At 49.7% G+C, this 17,221-nt stretch overlaps 1 protein-coding gene across 2 annotated transcripts in view; it reads right to left on the bottom strand.

Annotated features, from left to right (window-relative positions):
* The window catches only part of MNT (MAX network transcriptional repressor), an 87,632-nt gene extending 72,433 nt beyond the window's left edge, over positions 1 to 15,199 (bottom strand). Inside the window, exon 1 of one of the 2 annotated variants that reach the window (XM_044283845.1) lies at positions 14,352 to 15,199. In XM_044283845.1, coding sequence (XP_044139780.1) covers positions 14,352 to 14,742 — 391 coding nt within the window. In that variant the 5' untranslated portion in view covers positions 14,743 to 15,199. The remainder of the gene's footprint in view (positions 1 to 14,351) is intronic. The other variant, XM_044283846.1, reaches the window with a different exon arrangement.
* Between the last annotated feature and the right edge of the window lie 2,022 nt (positions 15,200 to 17,221).

The raw sequence follows: 17,221 nt of genomic DNA, 5'->3' as shown, positions 1-17,221 counted from the left end.
ACCTATAAAGGAGCCAGTTGTCCCTTGCCCAATATCTATACAAGCATAAACACAGCATTCAGCCAGCCGTATTTTCGTTTTCCGAATTGTTGCAGACCAAGACCCCTTGCTGTGAACCAAACGTAGATCATCATAGACCCCTATGGTGATCCATGCTTGGTTCTGTAGAATTGCAGGAGACCTGGGTGTTGCAGCCATATTACGTCTGTATGAAAGCGCCCTTAGGGACAGACAAAGGTTTTTAAGTAGAACAAGATGCTGCACTGCACCACAAAATTCCCACCCCTTCCCAGTCCTGTGTTAACGATGGATGTTCATCAACAGGACATATGCTAAACGTCTCAATGCTGGGAACCCCATGATCACGAAAACGAACGGTGGACTCAAATTTGTATGGAGGGGTGCACGAGGACTGCTTTTCACTGTCAGTCCCATGAACTCTGAATGGAGAAGCACCATGTGTGCTTTACTGCCAACTTAGACTACTTTAACATTAGCGTTTTCATTTCCGCTATTGAGATCCGTCCAAGGGTCTCAATAGCGGAAGAAAATGCTTTCGTTTTGTCCCCATTCATTGGCAATGGGGCCAAAACTGAACGAAACAGAATGCACCAAAATGCATTCCGTTCCATTTGGTTGCGCTCCCATCGCAGACGGAATAACGTTGCAAGCAGCGTTTTTCTGTCCGTGATGTGGTGCGTAGCAGGACGCAATAGAAAACGGATCCGTCCCTATTGACTTTTAATGGTGTTCATGACGGATCCGTCATGGCTATAGAAGACATAATACAACCCAATCCGTTCATGACGGATGCAGGCGGTTGTATTATGGTAACGGAAGCGTTTTTGCAGATCCATGACTGATCCACAAACGCAGGTGTGAAAGTAGCCTTATTCAAACTGCATGACTGCAATGAGGAGGAATGGGGGTGGGGGGCTCGGGAATCCCGTTCAAGTGACTGGTGGGGGGTCCAGCGATCAGACGTTTATCCCGTATCTCGAGGTAGGTGATAAATGTCTGTTGTAGCACACCCTCTTTAACCCAGATGAAAATCACAAAAAATGAATTTAAAAGCTGTAAAATATGTCTAGAAACCACAGACTTCTTTTGTATCTTTTCTTCTTAGGTCAATGAATGGAAAAGCAGAGACAAAGTAGCAGCAATATCTTTTGTTTGAGGAGCAGAAAAAAGTTCAGGTCCAATAACCGCAAGAAGCTAAATCCCGTTATTTTACAGCTATATGCTTCAGTCAGCAATTCCTTTCCAAGTGCTCTGAAAGAAACCCCTGTCCTTAATTCACTCCTGTCCTAGAGGACTGATCATCTGCAGGCTGATCTCGGGTCATGTGACTGAGAAGAATCAATGTGCTGCAGATAAAGCAAGACTTGACCTTGTGACCTGCCGAGAACGTGTCCTCCTGCTTAAAGGGAACCTGTCACCTGAAGAATGGGTAATAAGCTGCCGACAGTAGCGATGTGCTAATGTCAGCTGAACGTTATATTAGCGCCATCTCACTGCCTGCCGCCGTTATTGAGAAAAACTAACTTTTATAATATGATAATGGGGCGTTGAACCTGCTCCTAGAGGCTCCGTTTGCCCACCTCTTTTCACGCCCTTCTCTTGATTGACAGGGCCAGGGCAGCGCTACTCTCCTCCCGCCGGCCGTGTCTGCAGTGTAAATCTCGCGCCGTTCAGTATTCGGTGCAGGCGCAGTGAGGAAGCCAGCAGCCGCCGAGCATCCTTCCCTCACTGCGCCTGCGCCGAATACTGAACGGCGCGAGATTTACACTGCAGACAGGGCCGGAGGTAGGAGACCAGCGATGCTTGACCCTGTCAATCTAGTGTAGCAGGGCGTGGCCAGAGGTCGGAGAACGGAGCCTCTAGGAGCAGGCGCAACGCCCCCCCCCGCCCGCGCTCCTAGAGGCTAATTAGCATATTATACAAGTTTGTTTTTCTCAATAACGGCAGCAGGCAGTGAGATGGCAGTAATATAGTTATGTTCAGCTGACATTAGCACATCGCTACTGTCAGCCAGCTTATTACCCTTAACACTGTTCTGCAAAACTATCATTCACGCTTTTGCAAATCTGATGAAAACAAATCCGCACAACTGCAAGATCACATTACTGATTTGCCTTGATTTTATTCAATGAGTTGCCCTTTGTAATAAACATATGTATGTTTGGGGGTTTATTGTCCCGCTGCAAAAGAACATTTGGAGCCAACCGGGTGTCTCCCTGATGGTATTGCACGATGGATAAGGTCTCTTTCACATGAACCATACGGATTTTGGATGCATTTTTCACACACGTGAAAAAAACCCTGAAGAATCACAAGCCACATCTCCTAGCAACCATCAGTGAAAAACGCTTTCCATCTAGCTTTGCAGTCCACGATGCACAGGCACCGACCGTAGGGCTGCTGTATGATGCAGGACACATTCACCTGAATAGGGTCCGCAATCCACATTCGACGGTCTGCATGCATTACCTTTTTGAGGTGCGGAAGCACGGACAGAAACCCCACGGAAGCACTTCGTAGTGCCTCCATTTCACACCGGACCTTCCGGATTGCAGACCCATTCAAGTGAATGGGTCCGCATCCCAGATGCGGGGTGCATGAACCCTTAATCCTGACCACATTGAGGACAGCAGGCGTAGTGGTTGGCCAAGGAAACAATGCAGCAGATGATGTCAACTAGTGCCATCAGCTCAGAACTGGCGGAAACCAGTGGGACCCAGGTACACCCATCTACTGTTCTGAGAAGTCTGGCCAAAAGTGGTCTTCGTGGAAGAAGTGCGGTCAAAAAGCCGACTCTTCGATGTAGAAACAAGGCCAAGTAACTCAGCTATGCAGGAAAACATGGGACCTGGGGTGCAGAAAACCAGCAGCAGGTGTCCTGGACTGAGTGTTGAGAAATACAGGCAGATACTTCTAGATCATGTAGTACAGTCAGGGCTCCAAATTTATTCTGCAGCAAAACAATGATCCCGAACATAGTTATTGTCGTTAAGAACTATCCTGGAAGTTATTATATGGCCTCCACCGAGCCCTGATCCCAACATTATCGATTCAGTCTGGGATTACATGAAGAGACAGAAGGATTTGAGCAAGCCTGCATCCACATAATGTTTTGAAGGCAAAGGGTGGTCACACCAAATATTGATTTTAGATATTGCTTTTGTTTATTCACTTAGCATTTTGTTCATTGATAAAAAATAAACTATTAGCACTTCTATTTTTGAGAGCATTCTTACTTTGCAGGTTGTTTTTTTTTTGTACACCTGGCTAAAACTTGCACAGTACTGTACATGCATACTCAGCCAAGCATGCATGTGTCCTGAGAAGGGTAAAAAAGCCACGGGCAGACACCTCTAGCAGTGACTCATCTCCCAAAGAATAAGGCCTCTTTCACACGGGCGTCATGTTTTTTGCCCGGATAAGAGCCGGGTGCGTTGCGGGAAAATGCGCAATTTTTCAGCGCGAGTGCAAAACACTGTAATGCGTTTTGCACTTGCGTGAGAAAAATCGCGCATGTTTGGTACCCAAACCCGAACTTCTTCACAGAAGAAGAATGCTTGCGATTTTCACGCAACCCCATTCACTTCTATGGGGCCTGCGTTGCGTGGATTATCGCACCGCAACGCACAAAGAGGAGCATGCTGCGATTTTCACGCAACGCATAAGTGATGCGTGAAAATCACCGCTCATGTGAACAGCCCCATAGAAATGAATGGGTCAGGATTCAGTGCGGGTGCAATGCGTTCACCTCACGCATCGCACCCGCGCGGAATACTCGCTCGTGTGAAAGGGGCCTAAGGCTACATGCACACGACCATATGTGTTTTGCGGTCTGCAAATTACGAATCCGCAAAAAAAAAAAAACGGATGACGTTCCGTATGGCATTGCTTTTTTTGGGGCTCCATTGTAATAAGGGCTCATTCAGACACTGTACGCGGTGTGCTGTCCGCGTTTTTTTGCGGACCCATTGAAATGAATGGGTCCGCATCCTATCCGCAAAAAAAAAAAGGAAACAAACAACGTTCGTGTGCATGTAGCCTAAAAAGGACAGAGCAGCTGAAATTACAACTGGTGAAACCTTCCCCGACATCAGGTGTCGGGGGGAGAGTTGGGAGGACCCCTTACAAATTAGCTGGGTGACTGGTCCATGGAAATTGTCAGGTTCGGATGTTTGCCCTCTATGAAGTCATGACTAGAACCAATGCAGACAATTTGGAACATGCACCTTTGGGTTCTCTAAGAGGATCTTCATACTTTCACTTTCATTTTCTCCGTTTGTCACAGGTCCTGGTCAATAGTTATGACAATCCACTGAGCCAAGATACATAAAAGCAGATTAAGTAAAGCTCGCAGTATCACACTGTAACAGCTGAGAGTGGACACATATCGCCTAGACCTAGACACACCAACAGCCGTCATGTTTCACTCCAGCAACGTCATTACTGTACGCCCTCACAATCTGCTGAGATGTAGAAGATCATTTTTTATGCTTCCATTTTTTCTTTAACATTGAGTTCTATGCTAGCAAATACAAACCAGACAGGGTTCTCAGAGGTCACCGACCTTGACCTTTGCGACCCCAGACTGGTCACAGGGAGGTCAGAGAGATGACTGCTGTTTACCATACATTTTCAGGACTGGAACGATTCATGTCCTTCTAGCTCTAAATCTTGGAGAAAACATTGCATATTCTTTAGTGAGACCTCCACTGGTCAACAGTCAGTATAAAGCCCCCCTCTTTGAAGGGGCAGCTATCAAAGTGAACCCTGACCTTTTTATTCTGTGCTAGTTTTTATGGATGCAGCGCTGGTTCCAGGTTAATATGGAAGTCCTGTACGCCTCATCACGGACCTACAGCCCAGCTATATGTATACTGCTCCACACACTGGTGGAGGCAATAGTAATACTATTTTAGAGCCAAGACCTACTGAATACCTCCAGTGCTGGTGGGTGATCAAGAGGACACCATGCTTGGAGGACCCCCAAATCCCTTAGTTTTAGGGTAATTTCATGCTTGCGGCAGAGGATTTCGGCAGGCAGTTTAGTCGCCGTAACTGGTAATCCGGACGCAAACTGATGGCATTTGTCAGACTGATCCGGATCTGTCTGACAAATGCATTAAAATACCAGATCCGTCTCTCCGGTGTCATCCGGAAAAACGGATCCGGTATTAATTTCCTTTTGCATTTTAAGGTCTGCGCATGCGCAGACCGGATCCGTTTTGCCGGAATATTTAATGCCGGATCCGGCACTAACAGACTTCAATGTAAATTATTGCCGGATCCGGCATTCCGGCAAGTGGTCAGTATTTTTCACCGGAGAGAAAACTGCGGTATGCTGCGGTATTTTCTCCGGCCAAAAAACGTAAGAGGGACTGAACTGATGCATCCTGAACGGAATGCTCTCCATTCAGAATGCATTGGGATAAAACTGATCAGTTTTTTTTCCGGTATTGAGCTCCTGTCACAGAACTCAACACCGGAAAACAAAAACGCTAGTGTGAAAGCACCCTAAGGGATTATTGTGGATCATATTTCAGCAAGACATGCAAAACTGGACCTTCCCTTTAAAATGCAGTATGTTAAAAGGGTGTCTTGTCAAGACAGTTTATTTCCATATGCACTACTAGGGTACATGGACATCTCTGAGGGGTTTCCTCATCAGCATTGCTCTGCTGTCCCATCGATGAAGTACCATTTGCAGGAGGAGTCTAAAGATTACCATTGGGCCAGCTTCATTTTGAAAAGTATATTTTTTTTAAAGAAAATGACCCCTTCAATCCCTGTACAGTCTACACCAGTGGTCAGCAACCTCCATGACTCCAGCTGTGGTGAAACTACAACTCCCAGCATGCTTCAATCACTTCTATGGGAATTTTGAGAACGGTCAAGCAAAGCGTTCATGCTGGGAGTTGCAGTTTCATCACAGCTGGAGTGCCGGATGTTGCTGATCCCAGGTGACAACCTTAGATATGGCAAGTGATGTTGTGTGCATCTGATCAGTCTTAGGGCTCTTTCACACCTGCGTTCTTGTCTTCCGGCATAGAGTTCCGTCGTCGGGGCTCTATGCCGGAAGAATCCTGATCAGGATTATCCCCATGCATTCTGAATGGAGAGAAATCCGTTCAGGATGCATCAGGATGTCTTCAGTTCCGGAACGGAAAGTTTTTTGGCCGGAGAAAATACCGTAGCATGCTGCGCTTTTTGCTCCGGCCAAAAATCCTGAACACTTGCCGCAAGGCCGGATCCGGAATGAATGCCCATTGAAAGGCATTGATCCGGATCCGGCCTTAAGCTAAACGTCGTTTCGGCGCATTGCCGGATCCGACGTTTAGCTTTTTTAGAGTGGTTACCATGGCTGCCGGGACGCTAAAGTCCTGGCAGCCATGGTAAAGTGCAGCGGGGAGCGGGGGAGCATCATACTTACCGTCCGTGCGGCTCCCGGGGCGCTCCAGAGTGACGTCAGGGCGCCCCAAGCGCATAGATCACGTGATCGCATGGCACGTCATCCATGCGCATGGGGCGCTCTGACGTCATTCTGGAGCGCCCCGGGAGCCGCGCGGACTGTAAGTATACCGCTCCCCCGCTCCTACTATGGCAACCAGGACTTTAATAGCGTCCTGGGTTCCATAGTAACACTGAAAGCATTTTGAAGACGGATCCGTCTTCAAATGCTTTTAGTACACTTGCTTTTTTCCGGATCCGGCGTGTAATTCCGGCAAGTGGAGTACACGCCGGATCCGGACAACGCAAGTGTGAAAGAGGCCTTAGGCCTCATGCACACGAATGTATTTTTATTCCATGTCCTTTCCCTTTATTTTGCAGCCCGTATGCAGAACCATTGACTTCAAAGGGACCACAAAATAATAAAAACGATAGTGACTCAGTGTGAATTCTGTGTCCGTATGGCCAGTCCGCAAGGGAATAGAACATGTCCTATTATTGTCCGCATTACCAACAAGGATAGGACTGTTCTATTAGTGGCCGGCCGTTCTGCAAAATGCAGAATACACGTGGCCAGTATCCGTGTTTTACAGATCCACAATATGCAGACTGCAAAACACCCAACAGTCATGTGAATAAGCCCTTAGGGACATGGTTGCCAACTTTAAAGGGGCTGTCTCACATCAGCAAATGGCATTTATCATGTAGAGAAAGATAATACAAGGCCCTTACTAATGTATTGTGATTGTCCATGTTGTCTCCTTTTCTGGCTGGATTCATTTTTTCATCTCATTTTACACGTGCTTGTACACTATAGGAAAAAGTACCAGCCTATGTGCGCTCCCACGGTCCCGACCACCAGAGAGGCCAGCACTTTTTCCTATAGTGTGCAAGCACAACCACCGTTGCTGGTTTGCACGGTGGTCGTAACCTCTGGATCAAGCCAGCAAAGGATGCAATATGGGTAATGTTGAGCAAACTTGTGTTTTAAGTTCGGCGTCTAAAGTTCGGGTTCTCGAAGTATCCCGTTATGGATTCCGCTACCACGGACCATAACGGGGTACTTCAATAACCCGAACTTTAGACGCCGAACTTAAAACACAAGTTCGCTCAACACTAAATATGGGCAATCACCTTCATTAGTAAGTGCCTTGTATTAGCTTTCTCTACATGATAAATGCCAACCTTTTTGAGGCTACACGCACATGGCGGCGGCGTTTATGTAGATTTTCCTGCGGTTTTCACTGTATTTCCGCAGGAAAATCTGCATGTGTTAGGGAGAGTTCACATTAGCGTTATTTTTCTGATCGAACAGAAAAAATAAGGCTGCTTTCACACTAGCGTTCGGTATTCCGTTCGTGAGCTCCGTTTGAAGGAGCTCACGAGCGGACCCGAACGCAGCCGTCCACCCCTGATGCAGTCTGAATGGAGGCGGATCCGCTCAGACTGCATCAGTCTGGTGGCGTTCAGCCTCCGCTCCGCTCGCCTCCGCACGGACAGGCGGACAGCTGAACGCTGCTTGCAGCGTTCGGGTGTCCGCCTGGCCGTGCGGAGGCGTGCGGATCCGTCCAGACTTACAATGTAAGTCAATGGGGACGGATCCGTTTGAAGATGCCACAATGTGGCTCAATCTTCAAGCGGATCCGTCCCCCATTGACTTTACATTGAAAGTCTGGACGGATCCGTCCCAGGCTATTTCCACACTTAGCTTTTTTTTGCTAAAATAATGCAGACGGATCCGTACTGAACGGAGCCTCCGTCTGCATTATTATGGGCGGATCCGTTCTGAACGGATCCGCCCGAACGCTAGTGTGAAAGTAGCCTAAAAAGATCCTCTGCATCAGTTTTTGCATGCACTACTTTTTTTTACGTCTGAAAAACTGAACGGATGCCATATATTTATAACTGATGCACAGGATCGTTTTTTTTTTCCCTGGTTCTTTTGTGGATCAGAAGAACAGAAAAATAACGGCAATGTGAACTTCTCCTTACTTGTAGATTTGCCGCAGATCTGCACAAACCATTCGGCATGCCGAAGATTAAAAAAAATAAAAATTAAAATCTGTATGGATTTGCAGCACAAAAAAATCTAAACGGAAGTTCCATGTGTAATATATCAAAACTGCGATTTTTCCGCACAAACATACGTTCAGAAAATCCACGTGTAATATAACAAAACTGCAGTCATAGGACTGTCATGGACAAAAATACACAACTGCTCAGAAAGTACAACGTGAGACCACTCTCTAAACAGTGACCTACAGCGCATGCACCAATATAATAGATTTTCCGAAAGACCTTACAGCTTCTACAATGTTATGAAGCAGATCCCTCTCTTAGGATTGCTCCCGGGGCCATGTCATAATCCCAATAAATACATAGGAACACGAAACGCAAGCAATATTGATCTGCAGCAGTCACTGGGCCGCGGTGCAGAATATGCTGCTCTGCAATGTACCCAGCAGATTCTGCAGCCTCCGCGACAAGAGGTGGGAGCTCAGATTTCTGGCTGTGCATGAGCAGGAAGTTGGTTAATAAGGATTGCCCTGTAGTGTCTGCCCATCCCCCAGTCTCAGTGTACTCCGGAGGGCTCTCCCAAGAACCAGACATAGCAGTAAAAGGAGGGGGGGAGGCTGTTTCACGCAGGAGCCGCCTGCCACTCCACCCCCTATACATTTGTGCTGGAGGTAGGGGGAAATAATTAAAACCCGCAAATAAACACGAGAAATACTGTGCAGCAATGCGGCTGTAATAGGAAAGGAAGGCGAGAGCGCTGAATTATATACGCAACCCTGCCTGGACCTTGTGCTCCAACTGCGGAGAACAGACTTTGATCCGCCACCGACTGTATGTACACAGCACGCTGCCTGCCATGTGTTGTTATGAAGCCATTAGGCATATAACGTACACAGGCAACCGTAATCCACAGCCGTGCTCAGATCGAAAAACGCCAGCGCCGCGAGATCCGTGCCACGTCTGAGACGGTTAATCTCTTGCAGCAGACGGCGGTGGTTTCCTTGACATCACCGCTGATGACTCGCATACAAATGCGTCTGCACTACGGAAAGGGTATAGGGGAGGCATGTATCAACACGGCCGCTCCGTGGCAATCATGGCCTCTGTTGTGGGTCTGTAAGTAAAGAGGATACGGCGTACGCTATAATACCGTCTACGGCATGTGGAAATGCATATTTTTTTGCAGGTGTAAAGACAGGAGATAGTATTGTGATCAGCGTCGCAGTACAGGCTGCAGCTTGGGAGCCGTCGGTAGGTGACTCAGTATGAGCCCCGTATTGGCAGGTACAGTGCACGGAGCAGGATTACAGGCGCACAATGCAGTACCGGGAGGAGGAAGGGCGTATTACCATCTACTGACCAGGCACCTGCGAGGGTAGGATCCTGGTGCTCGTTACATGGGAGGACTCTGCACTGCCTCCAGCTACAAACACAATCACAAGAGTCACAATTTAAAGGAACGCCCAACTAGCACAAAAAATATTGCTTAAAAAAAAAAAAAACTATCACAAAGACAGGCATGTATTGTGATGTACGGGAGATTAACACGATAAAATGTTGATCATGGGGACAGATATCATTTTAGGGTTCCTGTCATTGATCCCACAGCACTGCAGACAGCCTCCGACAAGTCTGAAATGGCTGATAACAGAGAACACTACAGTGCAGGACAAGAAAATGATCCCCTTCTCTGCAGAGATGAACTGTGGAGAGAGCCTAGAAATAAGGAGACGGCTACAACCGGTGCTCTGTCAGGTAACACTGGGGTAATAATGAGGCAGCTACAACCAGTGCGCTGTCAGGTAACACCGGGGTAATAATGAGGCAGCTACAACCGGTGCGCTGTCAGGTAACACCGGGGTAATAATGAGGCAGCTACAACCGGTGCGCTGTCAGGTAATACTGGGGTAATAATGAGGCAGCTACAACCAGTGCTCTGTCAGGTAATACTGGGGTAATAATGAGGCAGCTACAACCGGTGCTCTGTCAGGTAATAATGAGGCAGCTACAACCGGTGCTCTGTCAGGTAATACTGGGGTAATAATGAGGCAGCTACAACCGGTGCTCTGTCAGGTAATAATGAGGCAGCTACAACCGGTGCTCTGTCAGGTAACACCGGGGTAATAATGAGGCAGCTACAACCGGTGCTCTGTCAGGTAATAATGAGGCAGCTACAACCGGTGCTCTGTCAGGTAACACCGGGGTAATAATGAGGCAGCTACAACCGGTGCTCTGTCAGGTAATAATGAGGCAGCTACAACCGGTGCTCTGTCAGGTAACACCGGGGTAATAATGAGGCAGCTACAACCGGTGCTCTGTCAGGTAATACTGGGGTAATAATGAGGCAGCTACAACCGGTGCTCTGTCAGGTAACACTGGGGTAATAATGACGCAGTTACAACAAGTGCTCTGTCAGGTAACACTGGGGTAATAATGAGGCAGCTACAACCAGTGCTCTGTCAGGTAACACCGGAGTAAAGAGGCAGCTACAACCAGTACTCTGTCAGGTAACACTGGGGTAATAATGAGACGGTTACAATTACAACCAGTGCTGTCAGGTAACACTGGGGTAATAATGAGACGGTTACAACCAGTGTTCTGTCAGGTAGCACTGGGGTATTAATGATACAGCTACAGCCAATGCTGTCTGGTAACACTGGGGTAATACTGAGACAGGTGCAGTCTGGTCTGTATCAGGTACCACTGGTGGAATAATGGAGACAGCAACAAGCGATGCTCTGTCAGGTAACACTGGGGAAATTTATGAGACAGCTACAATTGGTATTGTCAGGTAACTGGTATAAGGAGACAGTCGGTGCTCTGTCGGGTAACTGGGGTACTGAGGAGACAAGCGGTGTTGTCAGGAAACTGGGGGGACAGTGTTGTCGGGTACTGGTGTACTGAGGAGACAGTGTTCTCAGGTAACTGGGGTACAGAGGAGACAGGCGGTGCTCTGACAGGTACTGAGGAGGAAGGCGGTGTTCTCAGGTAACTGGGGTACAGAGGACACAGGCGGTGCTCTGTCAGGTACTGGGGAACTAAGGAGGAAGGCGGTGCTGTCAGGTACTGGGGTACTGAGGAGGAAGGCGGTGTTCTGTCAGGTACTGGGGTATGGAGGAGGAAGGCGGTGCTCTGTCAGGTACTGGGGTATTGAGGAGGAAATGCGGTGCTCTGTCGGGTACTGAGGAGGAAGGCGGTGCTCTCAGGTAACGGGTACAGAGGAGACAATCAGTGCTGTCAGGTTCTGGTGTGATAAGGAGATAGGCGGTGCTCTGTCAGGTACTGAGGAGGAAGGTGGTGCTCTGTCAGGTACTGGGGTACTGAGAAGGAAGGCAGTGTTCTCAGGTAACTAGGGGAACTGAGGAGGAAGGCAGTGCTCTGTCAGGTACTGGGGAGACAATCAGCGCTGTCAGGTTCTGGTGTGATAAGGAGACAGTCTGTGCTCAGTCAGGTACTGGGGTACTGAGGAGGAAGGCGGTGCTCAGTCAGGTACTGGGGTACTGAGGAGGAAGGCAGTGTTCTCAGGTAACTGGGGTACTGAGGAGGAAGGCGGTGCTTTGTCAGGTACTGGGGAGACGATCAGTGCTGTCAGGTTCTAGTGTGATAAGGAGACAGTCAGTGCTCTGTCAGGTAACTGGGGTACTGATAAGGAAGGCGGTGTTTTCAGGTAACTGGGGTACTGAGGAGACAGTCGGTGCTCTGTTAGGTACTGGGGTACTGAGGAGACAGTCGGTGCTCTGTCAGGTACTGAGGAGACAGTCGGTGCTCTGTCAGGTACTGGGGTACTGAGGAGACAGTCGGTGCTCTGTTAGGTACTGGGGTACTGAGGAGACAGTCGGTGCTCTGTCAGGTACTGAGGAGACAGTCGGTGCTCTGTCAGGTACTGAGGAGACAGTCGGTGCTCTGTCAGGTACTGAGGAGACAGTCGGTGCTCTGTCAGGTACTGAGGAGACAGTCGGTGCTCTGTCAGGTACTGAGGAGACAGTCGGTGCTCTGTCAGGTACTGAGGAGACAGTCGGTGCTCTGTCAGGTACTGAGGAGACAGTCGGTGCTCTGTCAGGTACTGAGGAGACAGTCGGTGCTCTGTCAGGTACTGAGGAGACAGTCGGTGCTCTGTCAGGTACTGAGGAGACAGTCGGTGCTCTGTCAGGTACTGAGGAGACAGTCGGTGCTCTGTCAGGTACTGAGGAGACAGTCGGTGCTCTGTCAGGTACTGAGGAGACAGTCGGTGCTCTGTCAGGTACTGAGGAGACAGTCGGTGCTCTGTCAGGTACTGAGGAGACAGTCGGTGCTCTGTCAGGTACTGAGGAGACAGTCGGTGCTCTGTCAGGTACTGAGGAGACAGTCGGTGCTCTGTCAGGTACTGAGGAGACAGTCGGTGCTCTGTCAGGTACTGAGGAGACAGTCGGTGCTCTGTCAGGTACTGGGGTACTGAGGAGACAGTCGGTGCTCTGTCAGGTACTGGGGTACTGAGGAGACAGTCGGTGCTCTGTCAGGTACTGGGGTACTGAGGAGGAAGGCGGTGTTCTCAAGTAACTGGGGTACTGAGGAGACAGTCGGTGCTCTGTCAGGTACTGGGTACTGAGGAGGAAGGTGGTGTTCTCAGGTAATTGGGGTACTGGGGAGACAGTCAGTGCTGTCAGGTTCTGGTGTGATAAGGAGACAGTCAGTGCTCTGTCAGGTACTGGGGTACTGATAAGGAAGGCGGTGCTCAGTCAGGTACTGGGGTACTGAGGAGGAAGGCAGTGTTCTCAGGTAACTGGGGTACTGAGGAGACAATTAGTGCTGTCAGGTTCTGGTGTGAAAAGGAGACAGGCGCTGCTCTGTCAGGTAACTGGGGTACTGAGGAGACAGGCGGTGCTCTGTCAGGTACTGAGGAGACAGGCAGTGCTGTCAGGTTCTGGTGTGATAAGGAGACAGGCGGTGCTCTGTAAAATAACTGGGGAGACAGTCAGTGCTGTCAGGTTCTGGTGTGATAAGGAGACAGGCGGTGCTCTGTCAGGTACTGAGGAGACAGGCAGTGCTGTCAGGTTCTGGTGTGATAAGGAGACAGGCGGTGCTCTGTCAGGTACTGAGGAGACAGGCAGTGCTGTCAGGTTCTGGTGTGATAAGGAGACAGGCGGTGCAGGTTTTGTGCACTCATATAAACACTATGTGGAGCCGTGTGCCGGCGCTCTACCATTTCCCGGTGAGTGGAGGGGGAGGCCTGGATACGTGCACAGCTCGCGGTATGAGGAAGGGGAGTCAGTGCGGAGGTAGAAGTGGTACGGCCGGGATGGCTGCTGAGGGGGAGGAGGAGGTTGTGAGTTACGTGGATCATGCTGTGTGCGTGCTGCCCAGTTTGGCCCCGCCCCCTCTGTCTGTCTCCGGGTCCCGCTCAGACTCGCTCTACACCTTCCCCTCCATAAGGGCGTGTTCCCAATGCACGTGGGGGAGAGGCGGGGCCAGACACGTCACCAGCCGCGCTTAACCCCTTCAACGCCGGCCGCGCTAGCCCAGAAGACGAGCGCTCGCTTAGTCTCAGCCGCTCCTGAACGCTACGTTGTACCTGTCAGAGCGACTACACCATATCCTGCGTGAGCCGCCCCGCCGTCCCCTACACACAGGGCGCGGGGAAGGTGGCGGCCGGCAGCGAGAGGGTTAAGGGGAGAGGCCGGCAGGAGTCATATGACAGGCCCATGTCATGCTATTATGCAAAGTGCTGCTGGAGCATTGCCACCGCCCTGCACGGTGACTCCGGCTCCTAGCACAGGCGGACCGCGAAAAATCTATAAGCAGCCCGCTGGCATACAGTGCGAGCCCCCCATACCCTGCAGCCAGTGCCCGGCCAGTCACACGGCGCCCCCCAGCCCTGGCCCCCGGTCACTCACCACGTGTACTCTGCTGCTGCTGCTGGGCTTGCCATTCCAGGAACAGGGCTGCCTGTAATAGTGTCTCCAGGCTCATGTCTCCGGCAAGTCTTCTCTGCCTCCGGGAATCAGTCACACATACAGGGGCTGTGCCGAGCGTCCTCACCCTCCACCACTGGCCGAGCGGATCCCCAATCCCACATACAAGGCGGCCACACGGCTGAGATGTCACCCCGATCCCCCCACTGATCGTCCAGACAAGAAAAGGGCTGCAACAAGATGGCGATGAGTAACAGAAACACAACAAGAAAAAAAGGGACTCACAGAGCTGTGAGCTACTACCGGCGGCAGGGAAAACCCGGAGACTGGAGCCGGGGAGGGGAGTGTCCTCATTATGCAGCCAGCCTGTCATGTCAGACACTGCCTCCTGTACTCCCAGGACATCCCAGTTCTACTGGTCACTTCCTAAAGCGGCGAAATCAATCCACACAAATACAGGCAAAACCCCAGTGCCCTGTACGGGCGTAGTTCACACTGACACTTTTTTTTATTTATTTTTGTAGGCGATTCTGTTCCACAACAAAATATCCATTGATTTCCGAAATATTCCAGAGAACCTTGTGCGCTGTTACTTTTACCATTAGAGCGTATTATAGGCCCATTCTCTGCCGAGAATCTGGAAGTTCTGGTCAGCGGACCCTCGTCCGTAATGGGGTACGACCACTGTGTTTAGGACAGTCTGGTTGCGTACCGCGCCGCCGTGTGAGCCACAGCCGGCTCATGTTAAACCAGTGAGACCGCACTGCGTAGTGGGTCTGGGGGGATTTTTGCTGGATCTGTCATGGATCAGCAAACGCTTCCGTTACTGATAATAGAGCCGTCTGCATCCGTTATGAACGGATCCGGTTGTATTATGTTTAGCATAGCCAAGACGGATCCGTCAAACAATTGTAAAGTCAATGGGGGACGGATCCGTTTTCTTTTGTGTCCGAGAAAACGGATCTGCCCCCATTGACTTAGGGCTCGTTCACACGAACGTGTGAAGCCCGTGCTGTGGACTGCAAATTGCGGTCCGCAATGCACGAACACCGTCCGTGGGGCAGGCGCATGGGGATCGCAGACCCATTCACTTGAATGGGTCCGCGATCCTTCCGTTCTGCAAAAAGATAGAGCAAGTTCTATCTTTTTGCGGTGCGGAAGCACGGAACCCCAGAAATCACTCCGTAGTGTTCCGTTCCGCATTTGCGGACCCATTGAAATGAATGGGTCCGCATCCGTGATGCGGAATGGCCACGGAACGGTGCCCGTGTATTGCGGATCCGTACGCGTGGGGCACCTATGCGCCATGCTTGCCTGCTTCTACACTTGATAAGTATTTAGCATTATTTTGATGTCATTTATCGCTCATTATGAATTTGGCGGCTCACATTTGTCCATACGCCTGGTGATCACAGGGATGTGTATAGGACGTATTGCCTTTGTCCGAACACACGGTCTTGATTGGATACAATGTTTTTAGCTTTTGTCTGTTGTTTAAATAAATAGAATTTTGAATACAGAGATGTGCGACCTTTGTGTGCGGACTTGCTTCTTCTTCTTACATACCGCGGTCTGCACTCCGGGCTTATTCTTTGGTGTGCCCCCTGACCTTGTCTGTTGCTGCGCTTTTGTGTGCGTCATGGGGACGCAACCAAACGGAACGGAATGCATTTTGGAGCATTCCATTTTGTATAGTTCAGTTTTGTCCCCATTGACAATAAATGGGGATAAAACCGAAGCGTTTTCCCCCGCTATTGAGAACCTATGACTGATCTCAATAGCGGGATTGAAAATGCTAATGTGAAAGTAGCCTTAGGCCTCATGCACACAACCGTGCCGTTTTTTGTGGTCCGCGGATCCGCAAAAAACGGAAGCCGCCCGTGTGCCTTCCGCAATTTGTGGAACGGAACGGGCGGCCCATTGTAGACATGCCTATTCTTGTCTGCAAAACAGACAAGAATAGGACATGCTATATTTTTTTTGCGGGGTCTTAGAACGGATGCGGACAGCACACGGAGTGCTGTCCGCATCTTTTGCGGCCCCATTGAAGTGAATGGGTCCGCAGATGTGGACCATAACTACGGTCGTGTGCATGAGGCCTTAAAAGGGTTTTCCAAGATTTTTAGGGCACCTTCACACGGTACAGATTTTGTTGCAGACTTTTCCGTGACTGAAGCGCATGGATTTTTGCAATCTCCATTCAGGTGAATGGAACTGAATTTTAGTTGCGTAAAACTGTGTGCGAAGGCTCCCTTAGGGCTCATGCACAGGAACGTATTTTTTTTTTCCATGTCTGTTCCGTTTTAGGGTTTTTTGCGTCCCCATTTGCAGAACTAATCACTTCAATGGGTCCTCAAAAAAAAGTAATGGACTCTGTGTGCATTCAGTTTCCATATGTCCGCATGGCTGTTCAGCAAAAAAGATAGACCATGTCCTATTCTTGTATGTTTTGCAGACACGGACAGGCATTGTTACAATGGATCCGCCAAAAAGCAGGTGCAATACAGATGTCACACAGACAACATCAGTATTTATTGCGGATCCGTGTTTCGCAGACTGTAAAATACATACAATCATGTGCATGAGCCTTCATACTGATGACATCAACCGGGACCCTCACTGATCAGCTGTCTGAGAAGGTACTGGCAACAGCTCATGGGCAGGGGTCCCAGGTGTCAGACCCCCACCAATGAGGTACAGTATAAAAGTCTCTGAAAACCTCTTTAAACAGTGCGGCCTCGTTAGTTTCACAGGAGCCCATACACATGAGGGTGCTTGACAGCGGCGGTAACCACGCTAAGGCCTCATACACACGGCCGTTGGGCGGCCCGCAAACGACGGGTCGGCAATCC

Source organism: Bufo gargarizans, chromosome 3 (genome assembly GCF_014858855.1).
Source record: "Bufo gargarizans isolate SCDJY-AF-19 chromosome 3, ASM1485885v1, whole genome shotgun sequence".
Taxonomy (NCBI): Eukaryota; Metazoa; Chordata; class Amphibia; order Anura; family Bufonidae; genus Bufo; species Bufo gargarizans.
This window is presented reverse-complemented; position numbering and strand designations above follow the sequence as displayed.